Source organism: Zalophus californianus, chromosome 7 (genome assembly GCF_009762305.2).
Source record: "Zalophus californianus isolate mZalCal1 chromosome 7, mZalCal1.pri.v2, whole genome shotgun sequence".
Taxonomy (NCBI): Eukaryota; Metazoa; Chordata; class Mammalia; order Carnivora; family Otariidae; genus Zalophus; species Zalophus californianus.
Genome location: NC_045601.1, coordinates 131,221,507 through 131,239,242, shown reverse-complemented (window position 1 = coordinate 131,239,242; position 17,736 = coordinate 131,221,507). Strand labels below are relative to the sequence as shown.

The window sequence follows — 17,736 nt, the reverse complement described above, 5'->3', positions numbered from 1 at the left end:
TTGATCTCGAGGATAAAATGGCTCCACCACCAAGCCACCCCCGCCATCCTAATTGTTATGACTTGTCATTTTCTGCAGGGTCCTATGGATCTACTCTGAGACGGGTACGTGGGTGTATCCTGTGTTTGCCAAACTCAGCCCGGTGGGTCTAACAGCCTTCTTCTCTCTCAGCTACATCTTTAATGCCAGCATCTATCTACTTGGAGAGAAGCTCAACCACTGGAAATGGGGTCAGTTTATTTCTCTTTCACTTACAGAAACATACCTTCCTTACACTTTCTCCACTCCTCCTGGAAACAGGAGGAACTAGTCCAAGAGCAGAAGGCAGTGAAGCTTAACGCCTTTGTTCAAAGGATTCAGACAGGTCCTACCAAAGTAGGCAAAGCGAAAGCCTGGGGGAAGTTTGAATTTTCTCAAAGGATCCCATCAAATTATCTCCCCTCCTCCCCCAAACGACACCTCATTTAATTTCAAGGCTAAAAATAATCTTGTTTAGTGAGCTCAGGACCCAGAGAGCAAGGTGTCATCATCCCCAGCACGAAAAAAAAATGAACTCAGGTTCTTCCTCCCGTAAGTGAGGGACTGAGGGATATAAGCTGTTACATGTCAAGGTTTCCTTTTTTGAAGGATAGGGATCCAGATGACCCTCTTTGTTCTTCCAACATCAGCAGTGCCTTCCCAGATGCTCTCCCATCCTTCTGCCATTAGGTTGCTTCTCAACCCTTAGTAAAATTTTACCAGATAAAATCATATCCTATACTTGAGATGGGAATTCTCATTTAAACAGGGTCTTGGGCAAAGTGAGTATGTCAGCAAGCTAAGTTTTCTAATAATAGGTAGCTGGAACCATGTTGCTTCTTAAAAACGACAACAACAAACAAACAAACAAAAAACCAAAAAAACCTTAACTCAGATGATTTTAAAATGGAAGATTTTATTCTCCTCCTTGCTTCTCCCACCACCCCACCCCCAGAATATTATTTTGCTAGAAAAATAACCATCAAAAAGTCAGGTTGCAAAATAATCATGATTTTTCCCTCCCCAAAGGGAAGTGCAGGAAGCATAACCTGATTTTGTATATGAGGAAGCAAGATCAACATACAGTCCCCCACATCACACGCCCACATGTTCTGTTCTATCAAAATAGAAACGGCACAAGTGGCATCTTCTGCCCAATCTATGAACTGGTGTGAAAACACAAGCCCATGTACGCAACAACAACAACAACAAAACAAACCAACAACAACAACAAAAAAAAAACCATGACAGTTTCATAAGAGCGTATATTTCTGAGAGGAAAATGAGACCCTGGAGAAATAAGCATGCCACTTGGCTTTTTCATATGTTTTCTACTCTTGGAGAATGTAACTGGTTGGGGAAATCTCAAAGGCACTATCCTTGAAAGCAAACACTTAAGACACGGAATACTAAAATTTACTCCCAAAATTAGGATTCCAAATCACAGGAAATTATCCAGAGCGGAGAAAAAAAAAATGTGTTGACATTTCAGATGTGTTGACATCTAATTCTAACTAGTTTGGCTCCTTGAAGCTCTTGGTAAGGTTTTTGATGCCTTCCCCAAGAATCTATATAAAAAAAGGGAAGAAACTAATCCATTGGAAATTTGCAGAGAAAAATGTGATTATTCAGAGCTTACAGAACAATAACTTTTTTAACAATTGTATTGAATTCAATAATGATTAACTTCTAAGTTGTTACTCTACAGTGACTTTAAGACGTCCGTTGAATTAAAAAAATTTTCACCAAATTTAATATTATTTTCAGCACAAAGCTCTTTTAAATAACCTTCATTGGTTAAGAGCTACATCCAATTTTTTCACTACATTTAGGTCCCAATGAGCAAATAGGCTACTATCAACATGTGGACCCACACACGTGCACATGCGAACATTCCTGTCAGTGACAGACACACACACAGGTGGCAGTGCATTCCTCTCCTCCGTCTAGATTTTTAAATCCTTAAAGAAAAGACTGGGCCAAAAGTCCTATATAGCGTCAGAATAGGATCATAAATAGGTTAAGTTCTAAACAGATCATAATCACAAATGGTCTAGTAAGAATTAAAAGAGAAATTAGACCACTTAACGACCCAGTTGCAGTGAACATTTTAAATTGCCTAAAACTAAACAGAGCTATCTATGTGAGCACATTTTCCCATGTCTTATTCTGCTTAAAACACTTAAAGCCTTCCTCAGTTTACAGATGAAAGTCCAAACTCTTGGAATGACACACGAGGGGCTCTCTGAGCCAGTCCCTGCCATGGCTTTTGATCTCCATTGTCTAAATGTGTGCTCCAGCCGAGCCACCAAATGACTCGTTTGCTTCACACATTGATGTTGTTCCTCCCCACCGTGGGCTTCAGTCTCTCACGTCCCCCAGTCTTTGCCTGTCTCACACCATCAACTCACCTCTTCCAGGAAGCCTTCTATGGTCTGTATGAAGATATGTTTTTACACAAGACTCTGAGTTCCATAAGGGTTAGGAGTGTGTCTTATCCATCTTTGACACTCCCCTTTCCATTAGCTTATTCAATGGATCAATCAATGCAGAAAGGAGCTATTAAAGGGCTCTTCTCTTTAGGCATTAAATGGGACTCTGTACACAGGGCTTCGGGAGACAGTGGTCAAGGAGTGACTATAATGGTTGGAGATGAAAGTATTGGGCAGAGAGTTTAAGGAGCATAGATGGTGATGCTATGGTATAGTGACTGGAGAGCTGTTGAAAAAGAGATGCATGTTAGGGCAGGCAGTGCAAAATATGGGGAAGGACACTGGAATAGAAATCAAGAAAACCAGGGTATGTCTCTCACCTGGCCACAAACCAACCACGTAAGCTGTGTCAAAACACTTCAACTTCTCAGTGATGGGATGACCTCTAAGTCGGGTGACCACCTGGGCCAGTCTGCCTAGGACATTCCTGGGGAATGCCGGCCATGCGAGTGTGCATGTAGTTTAGCATTGTCAAGGCATGGACATTCACTCGTGTGCTCCCTCTCTCCTTCCCTCCCTCTCTTTCTCTTTTCCTTTCTCTTTCTCTTTTACTCTTTCTCTTTTCCTTCCTTCCTTCCTTCCTTCCTTCCTTCCTCCCTTCCTTCCTTCCTTCCTCCCTTTCTCTCTTTTCCTTAGTAAGACACAAGAATGCCGACATCAAGACACGAGTTCCTCAGAAAAAGAAACACAACCCACAGGATATATCAGGCAAAAAAAGGAGCCAAGTGCCAGGCCCCCATGGCAGGGCCTCTTCTAGGTAGGTGAGGCTGGAGAGCTTATCTCTGGCCCACTACCCCTCTGCTAACATTCCTGAGGGACATGCGCCGGGAGGCAGGCTATCCTTTGTCAGGGCCTGAGACCATAAATCCTTTCCCCCCTAAGTAGAGTTCATAAGATGAAAATTCAAGTCTAACCAAGTGACTTTGTGTCTATGGCTTGGACAGGACATTAAAACCTTCCTTTAATACTATTTTCTGTAGACCAGATTTTTTTTTTTTGTAGGAAGATTTTATTGCTGAAAGTTGCTTAGAGGCCACCTAGTCTACCTCTTTGGTTTTACCCATGAAGAAATTTAAGTTTTTTTCTGCCTTTCACATTATCCCTGATCATTTCATAACAAAAGACTCTTATCAGGAGATGACTCACAGTCCCACAGGAGCAACATTTGGTCAATAACAGAAATATATCTCCTTTTTGCCTTTCTTGTCCTAATTTCATCTCTCTTAGCTCAGAGTCCACATTGGATTATTGCTTCTCCTTTCACTGCCTCTTTCCCACAAGGATTTCTCCAGCCAGAACCTCAGCTCCATCTCCTTCCTGCTACGTCTGCCCTGAAACTTTTACTCATTCATGTTCAAACCTCATTCTTCTAACACCTCCTATCTCCCCAACCATCTGCCTTCTCACCCTTTGCCAAGCCAACCCGCAGAAACTAGGCAAATGTTCTTCAAATTTTCAGTTCAAAGTCTAGCAGCAGTAGCTTTTGTGATTGTAGATACATAGGTGTAAATCTTTGTGAATAAAATGTTTTTACTTACTCTGTTTTCTGACTATTGGAATAATAAGGAATATAATTACATATGGTATCCATAGTGATGTTGATTAAAAGAATGAGTTTGGGTTTTTTGTTTTTTGTGGTTTTTTTTTTTTTTTTTTTTTTGCCATGACAGCAGAAAATGTTTGGATCTTGCACAAGACAAACATTAAATGTTTGACCTAAAATATCTTTATTCCTTGGTACTACCTAACAGAGGATAAAAAAAGGACTAAAATGAATGAGGGGTGGACTTAGCTCCCTAACTGCCAACTAGGAGGCATTCTTAGGGAAAAATTGCCCTGCCATGAAGGAAAGAGGGATAACAAACAATGTTATTTCCCAGTCAGAATATGAAATCCATGTTGAGAACTTTGTTTGAGTAAGATCTATTACTAAGTCAACAGCTCCCAATCTCCAGCCATGTATTGTGGAATCAGAGTCAGAGATAAGTTCTGAGGACTCAGAGAAGCCTAGAGACCGCTCAGCTCCAGAATGCAGGACTAAGGACCCACCTCCCACCTGCTAGAAACAAAAAGAAAAATATGATTTCTGTGATGTTCACACCACGTAAGTCACTACAGAAGAAATGACTGTTGTAAGTCCACCCAGAGACACATTTTGGGACAATGCCTTCTCTAATGTATTTGTGGGTCTATGGCAATGTCTTAGTGCTCTGTCTAGCTGCTTAGTGTTGGATGTGGGAGACTCTGATCCCCGGGAAGGAGCCAGCTGCTCTCCTCCCACAAAGGAACTTCCTGCCATCACTCCTGCTCCTGGGCTCATTCTCTTAAGCCTTCCGTATCTGTTGTGTTTCTTCAGTGGAGAAGGACTCTCCAATCCTGGGCACCTGGGTTGAAGGAGTGTGGTTATGATTACAGTTACACTCAAGGGGCTGGGGTTGGTAAGAGGGTTTTAGGAGCCTTCAGAGGGACTGCAGGGGCAACTAAGTGGAGAAGTTTACGTTGCCCAAGCTCTTGAACATGAAGGAATTAATGGGTCATTTGGCTGACAAAGGATTTATTATGAGCAAAGAGTGTATGCTTCAGAAAAAAGAAGGTTCTGGGTTTGTACTTAGAGACCTAACGTACAGAAGACCTGATGGGGGAGGAGAGAATCCACATCAAAAATGAAAAATAAGTGAGAGCATAAATGAAAATGACATGAAGCCTATAAAGCTGGATAACTTAGTAAGGCTTCCGTGGAGTGACTGAGGATATCTGGATTGATGAGTAGAAGAAGAAGGAGGGAGAAGACTGTCCTTAAAAATGTTGAGAGACATGAATATAGGATGGCCCCAAAGGCTGTGTGATTAGGAGTCAGCTGTCCTAGAAAATCAGGGTGATGAAGGAGACTTCAAGTCATCAGTAACTACAGCCTATGAGAAGGGGAATTCTAGCAAAATAAAATTAGTAGAAGACATTGAAGGGCATAACTGATGGACGGGGGCGGGATTTGAAGGGTGAAGCATGAAAGAAGAAGCATGAGGTTGCTGTGGCACCGAGCCAGAACTAACAGGGCTCTGGAATGGGCAAGGAGAGGCTGATTTGAGAAAAGTTTTCAAAGTAGGACTGATAACATTTACCACAAGTAGGAAGGATAATGCACTAATGAAGTGTTAGAAATTTCAGAGCTTATGCAAAGATTTATGATCAATAAATAGAGAGGTACCGACTTGTTGGCTGAATGAAGTCATTCTAGAAATCTAGGGCTATAATTTCAGCAGAAGAAAACCCTTCTAATGAGCTTACTAAAATCTAATCAATATGCCAGTACTCCTCCATTCAGGCTGTTATGCTGATTTGGGGAGAGGTCATGGAATGAACCCTAATTAGGTGAATCTCCACTCCTCTTTCTTCTCTAATTTGATGTCTCTGTCTCCATTTGCACAATCTCCAGAGTTTGTTGATGGATTGTGTGTAGCCTGTAAACGCTTGGCCAAAAACAACCTCAGTCAGTGGCCCACATTTGACCTGCAGAACCCCATGAAGGCAAATGGCACCATTGGTCAACAGGCTAGTTGTGAGCCAAGAACCAGGCGGAGACAACAGAGTTGCTTCTTGTCCTTTCTGTAGAGGTGCTAGGTTTTCAGAATTCCGCAAAGTACATCTTCTTGCCTTGGGCTAAATGTCCTTGACTTTCTACTGTCCCACGTCAGGGTGAATGTCTACCCTCACAAGAATACCCATTAGGGAAACCCTGAAGTCTGATGTCTCTCTCTGTTCTTCATCATACAGGTGACACGATGCAGCCAAGGAAAAAGAGGAAGTGATTGCAGGCTGTTTTCCAAGAACAAAGGAGGAAGAAAACATGAGAGTTTTTTTTTTCTTTTCTTTTCTTTTTTTTTTTTTTTGTTTTCTGGTTGGGGAGGTGGTGGAGTAATATAGGAGGTAGAAAGGACAGGGAATGATATCTAAATTTATTGAGACGTTTTGTGAAGGTAGCTTAATTTGGGGACTCTTCGGTTTTTTGCAAGGTTTACTGGACATGCCAAAAACAACCGTTGTCTCAGAATCTGTTACCTTCCTCTGGCCTCTGTGGTCAAAATCTGGCCAAAGGCCAAGGAAACTCACATAACTCGGCTTTAGAGAATGTTTAGAGAGAAAGGGATTTGGGATCACCGAAACTCTTCACCTTACAGAGGAGGGTGTTGAGGACCTAGCTGAGAAGTAATCTGCACGAGGGCCAAAGAGCTAGTGTCACAACCAAGATAATAGCTTTTGTCCCCCAGATCTTCTAACTCCCAGTCCTGTGCCATTTTGAATGACCCTAAGTTTCCTAAAAATAAGCATTTTTGTCAACTAGCTATTTTCATGGACTGCTCATTGATTTTGTTTTCCTCAGTCTAGATAGAGATGTAGGGAGATGGGTGCTACCAAAGTCATCTGTCCACCTGATAAGAGAGCAAATTAATTGGGGCAATGAGAAAGTAAGTTATAAAAAATATGGGGAAATTTGCCCCTCTTGTGAGCAAGCATTCGGGGCAGGTCCAAATATGGGACTTCGCAACATCGTCATCAAAATCTCTTCCATTCGAATATTGCTTCATTCATCCAATAAATGTACATCTTACTTGGGGAGTAAGTGATGGGATGTGACATGGCCATGAGGACCCCCAAGAATGCTTTGGCACAAATCACTTTGCTGAGTTAGCTTATGGTTTAACAAAGCTGATGGCTAGCTGATTAACAAGCACATTCATGAACCCAGCTTTGATCTTCCTAGTGAGTTTTTCTGGGTCTTTATTTACAGGCACATTTTGTAAAGAACACAGATGATAAGGGTCTACTAGTGGGTAAGCATGGAGTCTTGCGGTGCTTCATCAGGTCCATATGGGCTGGGTGTGGAGAGCAGAGTAAATTGTACTTGGGTTTCCCAACCTAGCACCATTCAGGAGAAATCTGGTAAAAATGGGTACATTTTGGTGAAAATTATTCCTAGAACCACATCAAAACTTGATGGCTCTATGACTGGCTACTGATCTATTCCAAGATCAGAAAACCTCAGAAATACCAAAAATGGTCTTGAGTTAGAGAAGAGGGCAAACTGCCACAACAGGGCAGGCAGCCCCGAGAAGCCTAGGACAGGCACCAAGAAACCTGCTGTCTTCCTAATCCTTTATCTACTAATATATAATTATGAGCCACAAGTCTTTTTTGGATTGAACTGGGAACACTATACCTGCTGCTGCCTGAGTGCTTGGAGCACCTGGTCTCAGCAGAAGCCCAGAAGCAGTTGTCACAATGGAAATTCCCCAAATGCGAAGCCCACAGGGGATCACCTAAATTTTCCACACCCCAAAGATGACTGGGGCTGCACACTTCTCAGAGTGATAGTAAGCTCTTGGCTGGGATGAGCCTGCTGAATTCTTCACTGTCCCTGGAACCAAATTAAACCTTGAGTTCTGTATAACTGACCATCATGCAGGATCCATTCCAATGCCAGAAATACCTGAGAACCACCGCCCATTGAGCAAATATACAGGAGCACCTCCTTGCTGCAGGGGGCTGCTGGAGCTTAAGAAAGGAGAAGCAGCAAAACACCTGCAACGAACACGAAATACACTAAATAAACATTTGTTAAGAGGTCAGTAGGATTTGCTGCCTACAGAAGGCTAGGTCCTTAGGGGTTAGAAGACAATACCAACCACATGGGGAGAGAGTCAGCAATAATATTTGTGTAGGGTCATGTAATTGACAAACTCACTCACCCCCATGATCTCGTTTTATCCTCATGAGAATCTTTTAAGGAGAAAATGTATCCGTCCTCATTTTCCAAATGAAGAAACTGCGTTTCTGATATTGGTGTGCCAGTAAATGTTTAAAAACCAACTCTCTAGAAAAAGGAAAATTGTAAGGCCCTAATTTATAGTGATTGCCCATTGCATGGTGGGAACACTCCACTACAACCTTTTTCAAGCTACCAAGAGGCCACTGAAGGCAGAGCTGGGAAGAGATATGCATAACTATTTGGTCCTTGAAAGGACCATAGGAGTTGGCTCTGGTATGCCACTGGTCCAAGGTCACACGCGTGGTCAATTCCTGAGGCCATCTTCCTCTCTTTTTTTTTTTAACTTTTTTTTTTTTTAAGATTTTATTTAATTATTTGACAGAGAGAGACACAGCCAGAGAGGGAACAGAAGCAGGGCGGGGCGGGGGGGGGGGGGGAGGGGAGAAGCAGGCCTCCGGTAGAGCAAGGAACCCGATGTGGGACTCCATCCCAGGACCCTGGGATCATGACCTGAGCCGAAGGCAGACGCTTAACGACTGAGCCACCCAGGCACCCTGCCTATCTCTTGATTATAGGCAGAACAGTAACTGGCCATCTGAAAGCTTTTACTTAACAAAGCAAAAATGTGTGTATATCCGCAAGGCTGGACCAAAGGTGGTGGTCAGGGGATGCCAACATGGTGGAAACTCTCATCCACAGAGGCAGAGAGAGGAGCACCTCCAATGCCTCGTGGATTGGTCCATACGTTCTAGCACTGCTATCTCACATGTAACACCAATTTTCAACTTGGGGCGAACACTTACCCTGTTTGCCTAAACAGTCCATTAGCCCCATCCTCTCCTCAAATGGGTCATACATTTCTCAAGCTATTTTCAGCTCCTCTGCACCTACTCGCTTGCAATACTTGTCATAACAGGAAGTTAGTTGCATATACTGTAATCCCCAAACACGTGGCGCCTGCACGCGGGGAGCGGGAGGGGGCCAAGGGAGGAGTGGGGAGGCCGGGCTTCCCAGAAGGCCGCCTGGCTGAGCCCTGAACCCATCCCAGGTCTGGGCCTCTCCCTCCGGGACCCAAGTGTCAGAAACCAGAATCCTTACCCAGACATTGTTTTCCTCTCTCATGCAGTTGGTGGCTCTTTTTCTTTTCTTTCTTTCTTTCTTTTTTTTTTTTTTAATAAAGCACTTGAGTAGGCAGCAAAGCCAGTCAGAACTGTTTATTTATAGCTGTGGATTTTCAATGCTGTATAAATTAGAAATCATTGCTGAATGAGGCCCGCGCCCACTCACACACGCAGGGCTGCTACCCGTGGTCCTTTCACACAGTTTGGCTGTACAGTCTAAAATGGGAGAAAATGACATGCTCCGAGTCAAATGACGAAGTCACAGCTAAACTGCAAAGCAGAAAACCAGCAATTATTTTTCCTCAGCACAATATGGGGGTACGACAGGTGCAATTATCCAATATTATTTAACAGCACCGGTTTGTGGTGTAGGGAGAAAATAAAGGTTTCCGTGTCTCAGAGAGGAAAAAAAAGGAGAGAGAGAGAGAGAACCTGCCTCCCAGCTCCTGTTTCTGTGGATTAAGCTGTGTTAATGTAAATTGAAACTGCCCAGGATTCCAAAAAGGGAAGGGAGAAGCACCTGGCTCCCTCGCCCTTCCTCCCCAGAAGCTCGCAACCTGTGTCATCAGGGACTTCTGAGAAAAAGCCCCTCACCCTGGGGACCCTGACTGTCCTCCTCTGTGGCAGCGGTTCCGGATAAGACTGTGGGTCAGGACAGGTTTGCAGAGTTCCCATCCCTTAGACTAGGGAAACCCGTCTCCTCCACTGGCCCTCCCTCCCTCGGCTGCAGATGAGGTAAAAGAGCAGGTGACCCACAGGGAATAATTTTCATCCTCTTAAGTACCCCCTGTTTTGGCCTCCAGCATGATTTTATTCCTATTTCCATTAAACGGCTCTCCCTCCCTGAAAAGACTGCTGTTTGTCCAGCAACTCTTACATAAACAAGTTGTTCTTAGTGGCTTCTGACTTTCCTGGGCGCCGCTTCCCAGTCTCCTTCAAAGTTCCCTCTAGCTCTCCGAGGCACAAGGCTCATTCCCTTCTCTACACCCCAGAGCGGGCCATACCTGTCCTACCCAGCTTTGCAGCTCTGTCCTTCATCCAGCCTCTTGGCTTCTGTTCCCATAGCAGTTGGGAAGCTGGAAAGAACATGAGCTTAAGAACCACAGCAGATCTGAATTCAACCTGACTCCACCCCTTGCTACGTAATTAGAACGTGGGGAAAAGAGTTTACTGTTCTGAGACTTGGTTCTTTAAAGTCACGTGATAATACCTACCATGAGTAAATAAGATTATTTAAAGGAGTGGTGGCATCCAAGATTCTCCATTCCATCCTGCTTGACTGCAAGCTCATTGAGACCAGGGGCTACGGCGAGTTGTCTGTATCCCCAACAAGGCCTAGCTCTATACCGTGACAGAGTACTGGAAGTATGTACAGAGAATTGATTTAGGGGTTACTTACAGCTTCTTAATTCTAAAGGCTTCATCACCAGTGATCCCCCTTTCCCAGAAGCTGAGATTGTCAACATGAGAGCCACCATTTCACTGAAGATACTCTCTCCATGTTAAATCCCAAAATCCTATTACCAGTGATGATCAAGTTATAGTTTCATGGGACCAAGCAGTGGAAAGCATATTGACAGAACAGAACATAGTGCAAATAAATTTTGATAAAGAGGAAAAGCAGCTGAGGAATGGCCTGGAGAATAAAGATTGCATGCAGGTGGAGCTCCAGATTGGACGACTGGATAGCCCTGATTACCCCAAAGAGCGCCTGCAGGGTACTGATCCAAATCAGGAAGACTGATCCCCAAAAGAGAAGTGGGGGCAGGGGGAGCACTGAAGACAAATCCTGTTTACATCAGAATTTATTTTCTTTTAGGTTCCTGTTCTGCCCTTTCTTACAGATGATAGCTCTTATCCTCAAGGCGTGGTCTAGTTTGACTCTTTTTCTTAACCGAGACTTCTTCAGCCCCTTCCATGGTATGACTAGGACCATGGAAAAGGTCTCTGCTCTTACTGCTACTCCAAATATCTTACTAATGTACAAAAAATCCCTCACCATGGATAAAGTATTCCCCTGGACATGGAGAGACCCATTTAACACATAAATGAGAGAGGTGACCTGTTGACTTACACTCATTCGTATTCAATGATCAACGAAGGATATCTGATGACTTGAAAGCAAGTGTTTAATAGGGGAAAAGGTATGCTTAGCAGAGTGAAAATGAGGATATTGGAAAGAAAGAAAAAGGTTCAGAAAGGGTTAGCTGCAGACTCCAAGAACAAACCTTGCCTCAGTCACAATGTTTTTACCATGTGGGTGGCCAAGAGATGACTGGGCATAGGTCCTGGCTCTCCAACCCACTAGGGAGCTAATCTATGGTCAGTGTGCCTGCAAAGAGAGCTAGACAGTGATCTTGGCCACTGGGGGGTCAACAAAATTCTGCATGCCTTTGGAGGAGTGGAAAGAGAAGGCACAGCTGTGACATGCCACTCTCGATGTTTCCGGTGTTGGCTGTCTGGCCGGCACTACAGGAATTCCAGTTTGCTCTAGAGCTGGGGAGAGAAGTTAGTGTTGGATTGCCACCATTCTTAAAAAGGACGGGAGGCAGAGCAAAGAAAAAAAAAATGGATTCCATTGGCTCTTGAAGAGCTTCAGCTGGATTGAACTTCCCCAAGATACCTTCTTGGTGGTTTTTTTTTTTTTTTTAGATTTTACTTATTTCACAGAAAGAGAGAGAGCACAAGCAGGGAGAACAGCAGAGAGAGAGGGAGAAGCAGACTCCCCGTTGAGCAGGGAGCCAGAAGCGGGGCTCCATCCCAGGACCCTGGAATCATGACCTGAGCGGAAGTCAGTTGCTCAACCGACTGAGCCACCCAGGTGCCCCACCAAGATTCCTTCTTACCCACACATCTTGTCATCCAGTCCCAGAGCACCTGAAGTGTTGAAGAGAAATGGAACACTTACTAAAGGCTCACTGAGCTGCTTTGAGGGCAGGCAGAATGACCTATTACCATTGTATCCCACACACAGAGCACAGTGCGTGATACACAGTAGACTTTAAATGCATATTTGACACTCAGATTTAGGTAACATGTTCAGTGCCTCCTGGTGGCATGGGAATTTAAATCTAGATCTATCCAACACAAATGCCCTTGTTCCCACTCCACCAAAAGTGTTCCTGACTGATACCTCAGAAGTACGCTTTACATCATGACTCTATAAAAACACATTCACACTTTTAATGTGTGTGACAGACCACTTTATTTTCTATCCTATTATTTTCCATTCTATTACCTGAAATATATTGTGACCATTACATTGATTTCTCAATCCAACAGTAAGATTGCAACCTATGGGTTGAACAACATAGCACTCCACCGTACTGTAGGATTCATTCATTCATTCACTGAGCAAGTGCCCACCATGTGTATGGTCTGGGCCATTTGCATGTCCCTGAGGACAGAGACCCTGGTGATCACCGCTCGGGCCATTTGCATTAGGATTAGGAGTTTGCAGCCTTTCCTCCTGCAGCATCTGTGGGAACGTAGAAGAAAGCCTTGTTCTGCTCACTGTTAGCAGCTGCTCTGCTAGACTCAGCCCCTCTGAGATGCAGACAGGAAGAAGAGAAAAAGCATTTCCACTACAAGAGCTTACAAAACCTTCCGCTGAAGGCTTAAGTCTGGCCTGAGCTGATACATTTGGTGACACTGTAGGGATTTGTTTTCACTCAACACTTAATTTTATTAAGATTCAAACAATGAAGTTAGATGAAGTTGAGTTAAGAAAACAAATACTGTATGACTTTTACCTTGGCAGGAATTTCGTATGTGATTCTGAAAACTCTCAATCTAAGATGTTGAGTTTTATTCCATTGGAAAATTTTCCTAAGTGTATTTTAAAATGCACTCACATTGTCATTTTATATACATGCATAATCTCAACTTTGCCAATGTGTAAAGTCACGTTGTTAAGTAAAATTATTTGTATTATAAAATAGATTGCATTGGTACTGCTTGCATTTTCTTCTGCTAGACGTGCGGCCATTTCGACCTTCTGACAGCCTCACATATCACCAAGCAAAAAGGAAGATGCCAAGAGATAGGTCTGCAGCCAATTCAGTCATTTCTCCCTGCTCAGCAGTGGGGATTTCTGGGTAAACCTCACATTATGGGAAAGAAAAGACCTATTGCAAAATGTCCTTCCAACTCACAGATGAACTCTTGGGGGCCCACCTGGGAGTCATCTTAGATCCTAGTATTACTTAAAACAGGGATTACTTCCATGACTGCATTAACAACTATAAAGGGAGATTCCTGTGCACTCTAAGGGGTTTAATGAAAATGCTACATGCACATAAATCTTGGTCCTGTAGTTGCTTATTGGGAAAGAGCTTGAAAGCACAACTCCGTGATGGGGTTGCAGGGTCTCTGAGGATGAGAGCTAGCGAGGCTTCTAAGCTATTTGTGAATGAATGTGTTTATGTATGTGTTACAAGGGGTTGTGTTGTGTGCCTTCGATCTAAGGCAGCCAGCTCTGCTCCCTGTTGGGTGGAGATGCCAAGGGTGGGCAGCTTTGGATTTGACTTATTGCCTGACTGCCTCTCTCCTCGCCCCCTTCTCCACTCAACATTTGTCACTTCACTTCATCCCTCATACAGTCACCCTTGAAAGACCCTCCAGGTGCCAGTCAACATCAGGCTAGACTGTTTATCCAGTATGTGGATAATCCCAGTTAACATTTAGCCTAAACCATCACTAAATTTAATTATATTTACAATATAAATTCATTTGTAGTTATAACAGTCTAGAAGTGGTGGAGCTATTATTATCTATATTCATTTCCCAGGGCTAGCACAACAAAGGACCACAAACTAGGTGGCTTAAAAAAATAGTTTATCCTCTTACAGTTCTGGAGGCTAGCAGCCTGAAATTAAGGTGTTAGCAACACCACGCTCCCTTGGAAGGCTCTAGGGAAGAAGGCTTCCTTCTGATGGCCCCTGATAATCAATCCTTGGTTTGTGGCTGCACCACTCCAAACTCTGCTTCCATCTTCATATGACATTCTACCCTGTGTGTTTCTGTGTCTCTTACCATAGTGGGAATCTGAAATCTGTGTCCAAATCTGCCTCTCCTTTCTCTTTTAAAGATACCAGTCATTGCTTTTAGGGCTCCCCTAAGTCCAGAAGGACTTCATTCAAACCACCCCACCACAGAGATGTCCCCCATCCCCTAGCGCACCTTCCTTGGCTGCAGGGGCAGTGCCTAGGGGAGAAAGATATGGGGTCCCAGAGTTAAATCCACCTGCACCATGGAGATGCCAGGCTCTTCCCCCACAATGGTAGAAGCAGGAAAAGGAATGGTTTTCTAGATCAGGCTTTTCAGTTGGAGGAATTAAAAAAGGAAGGTTTGTTCCTAGTATTCTTTGTTGGCCAGGAAACCTATCCCCTCTCCTAGGGCAGGAACTCAGGGCCATGTAAGCCCATCTGTTTCCAGGCTTCTGAGATTTCTTTGTGTCCCCTTTGCTTTGTACCCCTCCCCCCTTTGATTTATGAGACTAGGGGAGATGATCACTCCTAATTTAACTTATCTGAAAGATGATCAATTAACTAATCACATCTGCAAAGATGCTATTTCTAAAAAAGGTCACATTCTGAGGTTCCAGGTTGACATAAATATTGGGGGGAGGCTATTCAACCTGGAACGTTATCCTTATTTTACAAATGAGAGGATTGAGGGTCAGAGGTCATTGGATATCAGACTCCAGCTTTTAATTCTTCTTACTTGTCTGTCTTAATTTAAGCAATCACCAGTAAGTTATACTACAGGTGATTATACCACCTACTACACATGGCCATTTGCTGTTCCTTATCTCTAGTCCTCCTCACAGCCCTGAAAGGTAGACATTATTAGCTTAATGTTAAGGATAAAGAAACTAAGGCTCAGTGAGGTTGATGTGTTTTCCCAAGGAAGAATTACCCAGGAAGAATGGGGCCCAAGCCCACTCTGATCAGCTCGGATACCTGCCCCCTTTCTTTTATGCCCTGTGATCTCCCCCAAATCCTGCTTCTGTTTCCCTCATGACGTCTAGAAGGTCAACTGTTCTTTCTGTCTCCTCAAGGTCAAAATATTCAACATTTTCACTTTAAACCTTCTGAGGCAATATGGGAAGGGCACAGGCCCCAAGGAAACCCTCTTTCCCGTGCCTAGCAGCTTAAATGGCTCCCAAAATGGGTTAAGTGGACATTGAGCAGAGCCTCAAGGAGTGGGGTGAGGGAAGGAAACACAAAGGACTGCTGGAGGGGTCTAGCAGAGCTCTTCAGCCTTGCCTACTTATTTGGAGCCCTCAGGAGCTATAAAAACACTTATGCCCAGATCCCTCCTCCAGAGCTTCTGAATCCATCTGGGTTATAGATTAGGCATTGGGAGGTTTAAAAGTGCCTCTAGGTCATTCCAGTGCACAGCCAAAGTTGGAAGCACTGATGTATGGGAATTCTCCTTGAATTTTCCTTGGACATGGCAGCAACTGAAGTCTGACTGAATATAATAAGTTTCAGGTCATTGTGAACATCACCTGGAAGAGCCTCCTTTCCAAGCTGTCTCCTGGAGTCCAGCCATCCTAGTGCTCGGCAAAGCCGGTAGCATGACTGACTGCCTGGTCCCTTTGGATGCAATGTTGAGAGAGGATGTGGGCCCAGGCTCTGGGGATGGTTCAGAGGCCGCTGCAGAACTTTGTGGTTGGGCGTTCTCACATTTATCTCAGACCTCAATGCGCTTCTTTCACAGTCAAAGAGCCCAGGTCACTGGGACATGTGGAGGCTCCTATGGTCAGGCTTTGGACTGGAACTGTAGCGTGACCTCTTCCCTGGGTCTCTGGCCTGCTGGCCCACCCTGCAGACTTTGAACTTGCTAGCCTCCATGATAGCATGAACCCATTACTTAAAATCCTCTCCCTCTAATGTATGGAAGTACACACACACACATATATGTACACACACATATGCACACAGACACATACAGCCTATTGGTTCTGTTTTCTGGAGAACCCTGACTCATGTGCTCTACCTTTCCTCTTCCCTGGCCTGGTTTCCTTTCTCTGGGTCTGCCTTCCAGCCCTGCCTCATGCCTACCCTCACTCACTCACTCACCTTCTCTAAATCATTTGCCTGCAGTCCCTCTGACTCATAGGCCTATAATAGTCCACAGCTTCCATTTGCCAAACTCCCTCTCTTCCCTTCATTCAAGAATCTCCCCAAATCCCACATCATCCAGTCAAGGAAACAACAGTCTGTCCTCCCTCAGATGAGCCCATTCAGTGGAACAGATTTCAGAAAGAAAACCCTAGTGTTGGAGTGTTGCTTTGAAAATTACCTTGCAAGACTGTTCCACACATGACTTTAAGGGGAGATGGGGTTTCATAATCCTCTGCCTTAGATGGGACTGGGGCTGGACTCCCTGTGCACATCTGTACCTGGCACATCTTCCCATGTGCTAATGATCCTCGCAAGGCCGTGGTGTTGGGTGTGGCTTCCTGACTGAGCTGTTAAAGACTCCTGTCCTCCATGGTTATAGATCTTACAATCAGCCTCACGCTACCATCCTGCTCATCTAACACTGCCTTCCAGGTGACTTGGGTGAGAAGGTGTGAAGGAGTGTGCGCAAACCCAGAAGCATATGTCCTCTTGACCATGGGCCATTTTGCCTTCCTCCTATGAGTAAAGATCTTTATTATACAAGCTCAACGCATATGGTCAATACGTAAAATCCACAGCAAGGAGCACAAGTACTGATTGGGTGGCTCATTAACCCCACCTGTGTTTACTGGCAGGCTGTCCCAGCGTCAGAGGTCATTAGTAGCTGGAATTAGAAGAGCAGCCATGGTCCTACCAAGGCTGTTACTGCAAAAGACCTGCATGGGTCTCATCACTGTCTGCTATGTCCACTATGGTTGATGGACAGTTGGGAAGATGCTGGAGAGGGGCTTTGCACTGTTGTTGTAACCATCATTAAACCACATTCCCAGTAGACACTGCAGAGGCTATAGAACACACTGCCTTAAAGCCCCACCCAAGATCCCTTGAATGGCTTGGGGGAAGGGTGGTAGCCAGAGATAAAGCCCGAAGTCTGAGTCCATATTACAGGGCACAATGCAGTGTCAAAAAGAGCATGAACTCTATAGGCAGGCAAAATCCAGTTAGTCCCATTTCCACAGCATTTACCATTCTGGGTGACTCATTCAACCTTCAGAGCTGGGCTTCCTCATCTATAAATTGAGGGTACAATACATACCTTGTGTTAGAGTCACTGTAATGGATGGATGGAATGTCATAATGGACCAAGAGTACAGCCCAGTGTCTGGAAATCAATGAACATACATGTCCTTCACTGCTCTCTTAACTCA

At 44.3% G+C, this 17,736-nt stretch overlaps 1 protein-coding gene across 3 annotated transcripts in view; it reads left to right on the top strand.

Moving 5' to 3' along the window:
- LOC113926236 (androgen dependent TFPI regulating protein) overlaps positions 1-8,675 on the top strand; it is a 61,004-nt gene extending 52,329 nt beyond the window's left edge. For all 3 annotated transcript variants that reach the window (XM_027600882.1, XM_027600881.1, XM_027600883.1), the window contains 2 exons: positions 79-230; positions 6,282-8,675. In XM_027600882.1, the coding sequence (XP_027456683.1) occupies positions 79-230; positions 6,282-6,316 (187 nt within the window). In that variant the 3' untranslated portion in view covers positions 6,317-8,675. The remainder of the gene's footprint in view (positions 1-78; positions 231-6,281) is intronic.
- The last annotated feature ends 9,061 nt before the right edge of the window (positions 8,676-17,736 follow it).